General features: G+C 51.3%; 1 protein-coding gene across 1 annotated transcript in view; it reads left to right on the top strand.

Annotated features, from left to right (window-relative positions):
* adarb2 (adenosine deaminase RNA specific B2 (inactive)) overlaps positions 1–13,429 on the top strand; it is a 1,014,773-nt gene that overhangs the window by 968,057 nt on the left and 33,287 nt on the right. The window contains 1 exon segment of the mRNA XM_072508292.1: positions 7,304–7,482. Within this exon segment, the coding sequence (XP_072364393.1) occupies positions 7,304–7,482 (179 nt within the window).

Here is a 13,429-nt window from a genome sequence, read left to right as displayed (position 1 = left end):
TGCAAAATTTCATTCGCCTAATTAATTATCACTGTAATTTGCATACAGATCGATAATGACCATTGGAATAATGACTCTTTAGTGACCCTGTGTTACAAATAAAATAAAATGTGGGGCAGCACGGTGTCACAGTGGTTAGCACTGTTGCCTCACAGCACCAGAGAGTCGGGTTCAATTCCGACCTCAGGTATGGAGTTTGCACGTTCTCCCCGTGTCGGCGTAGGTTTCCTCCCGGTGTTCCGGGATAGGGTGGGGGCCGAGGTAGGGTGTTCTTTCAGAGGGTCAGCGCAGACTTGATGGGCTGAATGGCCTCCTTCTGCACATTAGGGATTCTATTCTATAAACCCTGCTGGGGTTAAGAATTTTGCTTTTTTGCCTTCAGTTCTTAACCCGTGCACACTTATGGCTGAACGGTATGATTCTCTTTCTATTATCTTTAAAATGACAGTCATTAAGTTCTTAATTTAAGTTTAATTTGCATTTTAGAGATAATTGCTTACTTGGATAGAAGCCAATTTAATGAAGCATCGGCACTTGGGTAAAGTATGCAATTTGGAAATATTGAGGAGCGTGGATTCCTAATGTTGCAATGAAACAATGAAAAGATGGCATTGTTGAATGGTTACTGAGTGCGTTAATTTAATTTAAAATGAGCTTTCATTTCAATTTAATTTTTTTTGTGCTTTGTGAACAGCAAGGTTTGTCAAAACCCTTCTGAAATATTTATTTCTACCAAATTTTGGCGTTGAATTTCCCAGAAACCAGCAGTAAATCAAGCCATGATTGTCTGTGAGCGTCACCATACGTTGGTGATTTGCCATTGCAGTGTAGTCGCGCTAACTGTCACTACCGCCACCAAACTAGGACGGGTTGGCACATACAGGAAAACAATGTAATCATAGTCATGTTTATTAGCATCACAAGTAGGCTTACATAAACACTGCAATGAAGTTACTGTGAAAATCCCCTAGTCGCACACTCCGACGCCTGTTCGGGTACACTGAGGGAGAATTCAGAATGTCCAATTCACCTAACGAGCACGTCTTTCGGGACTTGTGGGAGGAAACTGGAGCACCCAGAGGAAACCCACGCAGGCACGGGAGAACGTGCAGACTCCGCCCACACAGAGACCCAAGCTGGGAATCAAACCTGGGTCCCTACGTGCCATATCTGTGTGGTGATGTGCAACAATGTAAATGCATGTAGGCTAGCTAGACACTAGAGGGAGCACCAGAAACATCACACGCTCAACCAATAGATCAGTTAGATAGGACACGACCAATGGACATTCACGATACACACAGAGGTGACACCACCACAGGAGGGCATTACACCAACCCTATATAAAGGACACCACACACCTGATCTGCCTCTTTCCAGTGGAGACAGTCGGTGAGTAGAGACACAGGGTTGATTCAATATTACACCCACCACGTAGATTGCAGCAACTGGTTAGTCAGTCTGGGTAGCTATAGTAGGATTAACAGTAGTGTCGAACCCGAGTAATAGAAGTGTAAATAGTTTAATAAACGTGTTGAAGTTATCTCCACGTCTGAACCTTCCTTTGTCAAGTGCACCACAAGGAAGCCGCTTTTGTTACACCGAGAACATAACAAATCAATCTGCAGCATCAGATATGTATTAGGAAACTCATCTGACTTTTCAAGTGTGCCATCTAACCTTGTTAGCATTTATTCCTAATTCCTAATTGCCCTCAATTCAACTAAACAGCATGTGAGACTAGTTGCGAGTCAACCATTTTGGTGCGGAACTTAAGAGTCGTTTAGGCCTGACCAGACAGGGAAGACAGACATCCTTCCCTAAAGTCCATCAGTGAGTCAGTTAGGTTTTTGTAAGAATGATTGTTTTTACTGATGTTAAAACCAGAAAGTGGGTAGCTTCTGGATGGGTGGTGTATGGGTTTCAGATTTGTCTTTTGTACTTGCCACCAGGCCCAAACACTCCAGTTGTGGGGATTAAAATTCACCGCAAAGGGTTGGAAATCTTGTTTCATTTAAAGAAGAGCTTAAAGAGCGATCTGCGATTTATTTTTTCTGAAAATGGTTTAACTGAATTCTTTTTGATTTTTTTTTTTCTCTCTCTCCCTGTGATTTTGAAGAGTGCACTTTGATAACATCAGAGGCCAGGCTGGAAGGAATAAATGATTCTGACAATTTGACAGTCTGAAGGAGCTGAATTAACATCACTCATTACCCCAGGCTTTTATTAAAACTTACAGTCATGTTAATTCAGCTTAGTCTCACTGTCGGCCTCAGTAATTCCTCAAAGTCAGTCCCCGGCAAAGCCATTCACTGGTGGTGAGGGGCCACTTCCCTGGAGTTTTTCAGTTTCTACGCGTTAATGGGTATTTTACATTTAAAACAAGCACCTGGCTCCCTCCCCATCAGCTGCAGCGAACAATATAAGCTTGCTGACTGACTTTGCTCTGACAGCAGAGAAGCTGGGCAGCACAGGCAGCACGGTAGCACAAGTGGTTAGCACAGTTGCTTCTCAGCTCCAGGGTCCCAGGTTCGATTCCCGGCTTGGTTCACTGTCTGTGCGGAGTCTGCACGTCCTCCCCGTATCTGCGTGGGTTTCCTTTGGGTGCTCCGGTTTCCTCCCACAGTCCAAAGATGTGCGGGTTAGGTGGATTTGCCATGCTAAATTGCCCTTAGTGTCGAAAAAAAAGGTTAAGTGCGGTTGCTCGGGTTTCGGGTGTAGAGTAGAGGCGTGGGCCTGAGTATGGTTCTCTTTCCAAGGGCCGGTGCAGACTCAATAGGCCGAATGGCCTCCTTCAGCCCTGTAAATTCTGTGATTTGACAGCTCTGTGCCTGTCCAACGCCCGGTGCAAACAGAACTGGGTGAAGTGTAAATATGAGCACACATACCATGAAGGACAGGTAAAGTTCCACAGGTCCACTCAGCATATGTCCCAAGCAACTGGGATTCCCCATGTGTGGCAACATATATGCTCGCCACCCCAGGCTAAACCATACCAACTCCTGGGAGAGGTGAGAACGTTGAATTTGAAAATCTTGGAAATTCTTCTCCGAACCACCTTGACAATCAAGGCTGGTCCAATGGAATCACTCTGACTGGGAGTTCCCTGCAGTGCCTACCTTGTTCAGGAGCTGATATGTGCCCTAGCCAGAAACAGATCCTATATGAAGGAATTCAATCGCACAAGACATTCCTAGAGGTCCACTCTGGCGAACAAAATGGAGGAACATAGAATCCCTACAGTGCAGAAGGTTTTCCCATCAAGTCTGCACCGACCCTCTGAAAGAGCACCCTATGGCCCCCCCCCCCTTTCCCCGCAACTCCATAATCCCACCTAACCTTTGGACACTAAGGTGCAATTTTGCATGGCCAATCCACCTAATCTGCACATCTTTGGACTGTGGGAGAAAACCGGAGCACCCGGAGGAAGCCCACAGAGACACGGGGTGAAAGTGCAGACTGCACACAGACAGTCACCCGAGGCTGGAATTGAACCCGGGTCCCTGGCATGATGAGGCAGCAGTGCTAGCCACTGTACCACCGTGCCACAACAACAGATTGAGGATCGTGCATTTTGGAGTTGATTGAGTTATTTGTAGGCAGAGATATCCAGCATCGGCAAACACTATTTTGGTTTATCTGGCTGATTGCAGGGTTCAAGAAAAGTCACAATATATCTTTTGACCTATACTTCCATTACAAAGCTACCAAATCCCCTTTTCAATTTGCAACAATGTCTATCTCCACTATTTCCTTGGACAATCCATTTCACACATTCAGCATTCTCTATTTATGTATTGAAAAGTGCCAAGGGAGACCAGGGGCAAGATTCTCCGACCCCCCGCCGGGTCAGAGAATCGCCGGGGGCTGGCGTGAATCCCGCCCCCGCTGGTTGCCGAATTCTCTTCCACCGGATATTCGGCGGGGGCGGGAATCGCGCCGGTTGGCGGGCCACCCCCCGCGATTCTCCGGCCCGGATGGGCCGAAGTCCCGCCGCTAAAATGCCTGTCCCGCCGGCGTAGATTAAACCACCTACCTTACCGGCGGGACAAGGCGGCGCGGGCGGGCCGGGGTCCTGGGGCGGGGGGCGCGGGGCGATCTGGCCCCGGGGGGTGCCCCCACGGTGGCCTGGCCCGCGATCGGGGCCCACCGATCCGCGGACGGGCCTGTACCGTGGGGGCACTCTTTCCCTTCCGCCTTCACCACGGTCTTCACCATGGCGGAGGCGGAAGAGACTCTCTCCACTGCGCATGCGCGGGAATGCCGTCAGCGGCCGCTGACGCTCCCGCGCATGCGCCGCCCGGAGATGTCATTTCCGCGCCAGATGGCGGGGCACCAAAGGCCTTTTCCGCCAGCTGGCGGGGCGGAAATTCGTCCGGCGCGGGCCAAGCCCCTTAATGTTGGGGCTCGGCCCCCAAAGATGCGGAGCATTCCGCACCTTTGGGGCGGCGCAATGCCCGACTGATTTGCGCCGTTTTGGGCGCCAGTCAGCGGACATCGCGCCGTTTCCGGAGAATTTCCCCTCATATGTAAACATCATTTTCTGCCTTTTAACCTCGGAAATGATAGAAAATGCTGATGTCCTGCAGGAGACAAATGTGGTAGAATCATAATATCATAGAAAAGTTACAGCACAGAAGGAGGCCATTCTGCCCATGTTGTCCATGCCAGCCCAAAGACACCCAGGTGTCCTTTCTGATCCCACCTTCCTGCACCCGGTCCATTGCCCTGTAGCTTAGAGCACTTAAGGTGCAGATCCTGGTACTTTTTAAAAGAGTTTGGGGTCTCTGCCTCCACCACCAACTCGAGCAGCGAATTCCAGCTCCCACTACCCTCTGCGTAAAAATTGTCCTTCCTCATGGCCCCTCTACACCTTCTGTCTCTTATCTTGAACCTATGTCCCCTGGGTCTAGGATTCTCCACCAAGAGAAACACTTTGTCCTGTCCACCCTATCTCTTCCCCTCATAATTTTGTCCACCTCAATTAAGTCACCCCCCAGCCTTCTTTGTTCCAAGGAAAATAACCCAACCTATCCAATCTCTCCTCGTAGCTACACTTTTCTAGCCCTGGCAACATTCTTGTAAACCTCCTCTGCACTCACTTCAGAGTGGTAGGGGGGAAATGGAAAGAAAAAAAGGGAAGAACATGAACAGAGTAAAATTAGGAATTGGTAATAAGTTAAATGGGATTTAGCCATCACTCACCATATCGCTTGTGGGGCTTTGCTTTCCGCTGTCAAAACTCTCCACTTGCTGTAGAATCAACATAGGAGGAAGGATGGCCATTCCCTCCATTCATAACCAAGATCTCCTTCAACCCATCTTCCCATCACCATCCACCACCACCTCAATCAACATGCATGAGGAGCTCATGGACTTGAGGCTGAATAATACAGCAGGGTGGATGGTTCATTCCCCGCCCCCCTCCCGAAGTAAAGTCGGCCTGGAACCGATTGGTCCACGTCAGCCCCTTTCCTCCCACTCCCATTAAACACCGACTGTGGGCGGGCTAAACAAGGGAAACGTGCAAGAAAAGGTAGGAATAAATGTACAGAATTATATCGTTGGAAAGGGGGCGCAGAGGAGGTGAGACAGAATAGAAGGGCAGCGATAGGTCAGTATCTCCTTTACCCTGACCTATCCCTGTTCTTCTGTTCTGTCCCACTTCCTCTGCCCCCTTTCCAACGATACAATTCTTTACATTTCTACCTTTCTTCAGTTCTGTAGAAGGGGCCTATAGACCCGAAACTTTCTCTCTGTTTCTCTCTCCACAGAGGCTGTCAGACCTGCTGAGTTAATCCAGCATTTTCTGTTCGTATTCCAGTAAAATGGTTTCTGGATTTTCCGATTTAAAACCATATAGGTGTCAACCTTCGCCTGCCCTTTTGCTTCCGTATTTAAACACTTTGCGTTGGCCGCATTGATTTTAATTATAAATTAGATCAAGCAGCTGCAGTCACAAGTGATACTCTCTGATCACAAATTGACTGGGAAACCTGTATGTTCAAGCTGCACGAGTGATAGGAATAGTTAAGAGGAACCGAGAGCTCTTCTCCCCTACTTCAACCACTTTGTAAGTGATACTTGCCTCTCGTGAGTCCTTAAAGGCAAAATGGATTCTCTCAAGATAAACTCCATTAAAATGTTTCAAAACACATTGTGACATGAGTGAGTTTCATGGGCTGGGGTTCCACTCTCCAGCAGCAAACGGTGCTCAGATTGCCCTCTGAGACTTGACACGAGGCCCTGTAATGAACAGGGAAAAAGTGAGCCCGGTGGGAGGCACATATTTTGCAACCTGTCTGTGGTTAAGTGTACAAAAGGTCTCAGTGTTTTCTTTACCAGGGGAAATGCTGTGTGCCTATTCTCTGAGCGCGATTCAGCCACCTCCTTCCACTTGACTCAGTGTCGGGCAGAGGTGTTGAATCTCATGCCAGGCCTCTCATGAATTTTGCCATGCTCAAAACATCTCGCGAGGTTACGTTGAATCTCACGAGACGTCACGATCTGGATCTCACTCTCGCTGGGCGAGATCCATACGTGAATATTTAAATGAGAATAATTACTCATTTAAACCCGATTCACCCGGTGCCCGGGACTCACCAGCCGTGCCTGGGAGAACTCGCCAGGCTGTCATTTAGTACTGCTCCACACAAACGTGGATCAGGCGTAACGGCACCTGGGGGGGGAAGGCGGGTCTCCCAGGCCATTGGAGACTCCCGGGTGGTCGGGGACAGGGCAGAGTGGTACCCTGGCAATCGCCCTGTCATCTGGGCACCCTGGCACTGCCAGTCAGGCACCTTGGCAGTGCTACCCTGGCCATGCCAAGGTGCCAGGCTGCAAGTGCCAGGATGCCTAGGTTCCAGGTTAACACTGCCAGGGGTCAGGCCCAGGGGGGGGACCTCACCAATTTGAGGAAGGGAGGGGCGGTGTTCACAAGGGCCTCCCCAAGGTTGGGGGAGTCACAAAAATGGGGTGGACTGAAGGGGGGGGAAAGAAATCGGGTCGCCTTCCAAAATTGCATCCCATCTGTGAGGAACCCTTCCTGCAGCGAGCTTCAGCTCACCAGCAAGAAATCTCTCTAAGTGCGGCCTCGGCTGAGAGAATCTCCCCGAGCCCAAAGAAAACGGCAAAGTGCCATTGAAAAGCTATAAGTTTTTCAGCGCTGCAGGCTCCAAGAAACACCCCGCTAAACGCCCTGTTCAGCAAACTTTAACTCAAGTCTGAATTGGGCCCTCTGCCTCTATTCATCATGTGGGCCTTTACCTCTGTTCTGATTTCACTTGCTTTGATATCTCTGCAGGCATCAGTAGCACCGGACTTCGACAGCAGGGAAAGTCTCCGAGCTTCAGTGTGAACTGGACAGTGGGCGACCACGACCTGGAGGTCATTAATGCCACAACTGGAAAGGGAGACCTGGGTAGTTCGTCCAGACTCTGCAAACGTGCACTTTATACCCAGTGGGCGAAGCTTTACGGCAAGGTAAATATTTAGCGATCCATTGATGCATGTTTTTGCACTCCGGTTTACAGCAGCAGTTAGAACTCATTTTTAGCTCACTGTGGAGGGAGAATAATGCCAGCAAAGTTTACTCCAGAAACCCAATGTCCACTAACGCTCTGCATCACTAAACTAAATAAAATGGTGTCAGTGTACTGATTCTGACGTATTTTTCGACTTCCCCCTCCCCACAAACTGGAGATTATCCAGGCACTACCCACTCCACCCCCAACCCAGTCAATGTTGGTTTGCCTGAATGTTGCTCTCTCTTTCTTTAAGATGCTTCTTAAAGCCAAAATCTGTGGCCTAGCTTTTGATCAGCAGTTCTAATAGGTCCTTACATCTGTGTTAAATTTTATTTGCTCCTGCAAAGTGCACTGGGTCTTTTTTTAATTGCTACGGGAGTCTCGATTGAACCAACCTCCACCACAGCCTCAGACAGTGCGTTTCTTTTTTTTGAAAATCTTTTTATTGCCTTTTCTCATATTTATAAACAGTTGTTGTTTGTATACATTACATTTTTCTTGCTTGCACTAATTTACTTTATTTTACAGAGAGGTTTATTTTGTCCTTCATTTAACTAACTCTGTGTACATTTTGTACCTCTGTGTACCTCTGGATCGGTCTATGAATCCCACCCCCCCCCCCTCCCAGGTTTGCGCAGTCCTTTGGTTCCTCATCCATCTTTTTTTTCCTGGCTTACTCCTCATTGCTGGCCTCGAACAGGTTTTGGAACAGACCGACAAACTGCCGCCAAGTTTCCAGGAAGCCTTCCTCTGACCCTCGGATGGCGTACTTAATCTTCTCCAGGTGGAGAAATTCCGAGAGGTCAGCGAGCCAGTCTGCAGCTGTGGGTGGTGCTGCCGATCGCCAGCCGAGCAGGATTCTCCGGCGTGCGATTAGCGAAGCGAAAGCAAGGGCGTGGCCCCCTTCCCCATGTGTAACTCTGGCTGCTCCGATACCCCGAAGACTGCCACTATTGGGCATGGCTTCACGCTCACCCCCACAACCTTGGACATTGCCTCGGAGAAGGCTGTCCAGAACCCAGCAAGCTTGGGACAAGCCCAAAACATGTGGGTGTGGCTGGCCGGGCCCCTCTGGCACCGCTCACATTTGTCCTCCACCTCCGGGAAGAACCTGCTCATTCGGGTTCTGGTCAGGTGCGCTCTGTGCATCACTTTGAGCTGCATTAGGCTGAGCCTTGCGCAGGGGGAGGTGGAGTTCACCCTGATCAGTGCTTCGCTCCAGAGTCCCCATCCTACCTCTGTCCCCAGTTTGTCCTCCCATTTTGTTCTGATCTCATCCAGTGGAGTCCGGGCTCTGTCCAGTAGCTGTCTGTATATTTTCCCACATAGCCCCCCCTTGTTGCTTGTGCCTATCAGGTCCTCCAGTAGTGTGTTTTCTGGGGCCCCGGGGTACCCCACTGTCTCTTTGCGGAGGAAGTGTTTTATTTGGAGGTGTCTCAATTCCTGCCCTTATGCTAGTGGGCAGTGCGTCCTGATATCACTCGCTGTGTGAACCGACCTCCACCACAGCCTCAGGCAGTGCGTTCCTGATATCACTCGCTGTATGAACCGACCTCCACCACAGCCTCAGGCAGTGCGTTCCTGATATCACTCGCTGTGTAAACCGACCTCCACCACAGCCTCAGGCAGTGCGTTCCTGATATCACTCGCTGTATAAACCGACCTCCACCACAGCCTCAGGCAGTGCGTCCTGATATCACTCGCTGTGTGAACCTACCTCCACCACAGCCTCAGGCAGTGCGTTCCTGATATCACTCGCTGTATAAACCGACCTCCACCACAGCCTCAGGCAGTGCGTCCTGATATCACTCGCTGTGTGAACCGACCTCCACCACAGCCTCAGGCAGTGCGTTCCTGATATCACTCGCTGTGTGAACCTACCTCCACCACAGCCTCAGGCAGTGCGTTCCTGATATCACTCGCTGTATGAACCGACCTCCACCACAGCCTCAGGCAGTGCGTCCTGATATCACTCGCTGTATGAACCGACCTCTACCACAGCCTCAGGCAGTGCGTCCTGATATCACTCGCTGTATGAACCGACCTCCACCACAGCCTCAGGCAGTGCGTTCCTGATATCACTCGCTGTGTGAACCTACCTCCACCACAGCCTCAGGCAGTGCGTTCCTGATATCACTCGCTGTGTGAACCTACCTCCACCATAGCCTCAGGCAGTGCGTCCTGATATCACTCGCTGTATGAACCGACCTCCACCACAGCCTCAGGCAGTGCGTTCCTGATATCACTCGCTGTATGAACCGACCTCCACCACAGCCACAGGCAGTGCGTTCCTGATATCACTCGCTGTATGAACCTACCTCCACCACAGCCTCAGGCAGTGCGTTCCCGATCCTAACCACTCGCTGTATGAACCTACCTCCACCACAGCCTCAGGCAGTGCGTCCTGATACTATTCGCTGTATGAACCTACCTCCACCACAGCCTCAGGCAGTGCGTTCCTGATATCACTCGCTGTGTGAACCTACCTCCACCACAGCCTCAGGCAGTGCGTTCCTGATCCTAACCACTCGCTGTGTGAACCTACCTCCACCACAGCCTCAGGCAGTGCGTTCTTGATATCACTCGCTGTATGAACCTACCTCCACCCCAGCCTCAGGCAGTGCTTCCTGATATCACTCGCTGTGTGAACCGACCTCCACCACAGCCTCAGGCAGTGCGTTCCTGATATCACTCGCTGTGTGAACCTACCTCCACCACAGCCTCAGGCAGTGCGTTCCTGATATCACTCGCTGTATGAACCGACCTCCACCACAGCCTCAGGCAGTGCGTTCCTGATATCACTCGCTGTGTGAACCTACCTCCACCACAGCCTCAGGCAGTGCGTTCCTGATCCTAACCACTCGCTGTGTGAACCTACCTCCACCACAACCTCAGGCAGTGCGTTCCTGATATCACTCGCTGTATGAACCTACCTCCACCACAGCCTCAGGCAGTGCGTCCTGATATCACTCGCTGTGTGAACCTACCTCCACCACAGCCTCAGGCAGTGCGTTCCTGATATCACTCGCTGTGTGAACCTACCTCCACCACAGCCTCAGGCAGTGCGTTCCTGATATCACTCACTGTGTGAACCGACCTCCACCCCAGCCTCAGGCAGTGCGTCCTGATATCACTCGCTGTATGAACCTACCTCCACCACAGCCTCAGGCAGTGCGTTTCTGATATCACTCGCTGTGTGAACCTACCTCCACCACAGCCTCAGGCAGTGCGTTCCTGATATCACTCGCTGTATGAACCGACCACCACCACAGCCTCAGGCAGTGCGTCCTGATATCACTCGCTGTATGAACCTACCTCCACCACAGCCTCAGGCAGTGCGTTCCTGATATCACTCGCTGTATGAACCGACCTCCACCACAGCCTCAGGCAGTGCGTTCCTGATATCACTCGCTGTGTGAACCGACCTCCACCACAGCCTCAGATAGTGCGTCCTGGTATCACTCGCTGTGTGAACCTACCTCCACCACAGCCTCAGGCAGTGGGTTCCTGATATCATTCGCTGTATGAACCGACCTCCACCACAGCCTCAGGCAGTCCGTTCCTGATATCACTCACTGTGTGAACCGACCTCCACCCCAGCCTCAGGCAGTGCGTCCTGATATCACTCGCTGTATGAACCTACCTCCACCACAGCCTCAGGCAGTGCGTTTCTGATATCACTCGCTGTGTGAACCTACCTCCACCACAGCCTCAGGCAGTGCGTTCCTGATATCACTCGCTGTATGAACCGACCTCCACCACAGCCTCAGGCAGTGCGTCCTGATATCACTCGCTGTGTGAACCTACCTCCACCACAGCCTCAGGCAGTGCGTTCCTGATATCACTCGCTGTATGAACCGACCTCCACCACAGCCTCAGGCAGTGCGTTCCTGATATCACTCGCTGTGTGAACCGACCTCCACCACAGCCTCAGATAGTGCGTCCTGGTATCACTCGCTGTGTGAACCTACCTCCACCACAGCCTCAGGCAGTGGGTTCCTGATATCACTCGCTGTATGAACCGACCTCCACCACAGCCTCAGGCAGTCCGTTCCTGATATCACTCGCTGTGTGAACCGACCTCCACCACAGCCTCAGGCAGTGCGTTCCTTATATCACTCGCTGTGTGAACCTACCTCCACCACAGCCTCAGGCAGTGCGTTCCTGATATCACTCGCTGTATGAACCGACCACCACCACAGCCTCAGGCAGTGCGTCCTGATATCACTCGCTGTATGAACCTACCTCCACCACAGCCTCAGGCAGTGCGTCCTGATATCACTCGCTGTGTGAACCTACCTCCACCACAGCCTCAGGCAGTGCGTTCCTGATATCACTCGCTGTATGAACCGACCTCCACCACAGCCTCAGGCAGTGCTTTCCTGATATCACTCGCTGTGTGAACCTACCTCCACCGCAGCCTCAGGCAGTGCGTTCCTGATATCACTCGCTGTGTGAACCTACCTCCACCACAGCCTCAGGCAGTGCGTTCCTGATATCACTCGCTGTATGAACCGACCTCCACCACAGCCTCAGGCAGTGCGTTCCTGATATCACTCGCTGTATGAACCTACCTCCACCACAGCCTCAGGCAGTGCGTTCCTGATATCACTCGCTGTGTGAACCTACCTCCACCACAGCCTCAGGCAGTGCGTTCCTGATATCACTCGCTGTGTGAACCTACCTCCACCACAGCCTCAGGCAATGCGTTCCTGATATCATTCGCTGTATGAACCGACCTCCACCACAGCCTCAGGCAGTGCGTTCCTGATCCTAACCACTCGCTGTGTGAACCGACCTCCACCACAGCCTCAGGCAGTGCGTTCCTGATATCACTCGCTGTGTGAACCTACCTCCACCACAGCCTCAGGCAGTGCGTTCCTGATATCACTCGCTGTATGAACCGACCTCCACCACAGCCTCAGGCAGTGCATCCTGATATCACTCACTGTGTGAACCGACCTCCACCCCAGCCTCAGGCAGTGCGTCCTGATATCACTCGCTGTATGAACCTACCTCCACCACAGCCTCAGGCAGTGCATCCTGATATCACTCGCTGTGTGAACCGACCTCCACCACAGCCTCAGGCAGTGCGTTCCTGATATCACTCGCTGTGTGAACCTACCTCCACCACAGCCTCAGGCAGTGCGTTCCTGATATCACTCGCTGTATGAACCGACCTCCACCACAGCCTCAGGCAGTGCGTTCCTGATATCACTCGCTGTATGAACCGACCTCCACCACAGCCTCAGGCAGTGCGTCCTGATATCACTCGCTGTGTGAACCTACCTCCACCACAGCCTCAGGCAGTGCGTTCCTGATATCACTCGCTGTGTGAACCGACCTCCACCACAGCCTCAGGCAGTGCGTTCCTGATATCACTCGCTGTATGAACCTACCTCCACCACAGCCTCAGGCAGTGCGTTCCTGATATCACTCGCTGTATGAACCTACCTCCACCACAGCCTCAGGCAGTGCGTTCCTGATCCTAACCACTCGCTATGAACACGAGATTTTCCTCATGTCACCGTTGCTTCTTTTGCCAACCACCTTAAATTGGTGGGCCTCTGCTTCTCAGCCCTTCTACCAATGGGAGCAGGTTCTCTCCACCTATATATTACCTAGACACCTCATGATCTTGAACAGCTCTATCAGATCTCCTCTTAATCCTTCCTTGTCTGAGGAGAATCATAGAATTCAAAGTATATCTCCTTTTTCTACTACCTGCTCAATTCAAGGCAATACCCAACCTACCATCTCTCCCTTCAGAAGGGCACTCTTCACCCCTTGCCTCCCAGTTAACATGTACAGTGTCCTCCACTCATCCCAGTCCCAGATAACGCTGTTCCAGAGGTTTGTACAGTGTTACATGCTGACAGCAGGAATTCCTGAGTCGTTCTGGA

The sequence above is a fragment of the Scyliorhinus torazame genome, chromosome 6 (assembly GCF_047496885.1).
Source record: "Scyliorhinus torazame isolate Kashiwa2021f chromosome 6, sScyTor2.1, whole genome shotgun sequence".
NCBI classification, from domain to species: Eukaryota; Metazoa; Chordata; class Chondrichthyes; order Carcharhiniformes; family Scyliorhinidae; genus Scyliorhinus; species Scyliorhinus torazame.
This window is presented reverse-complemented; position numbering and strand designations above follow the sequence as displayed.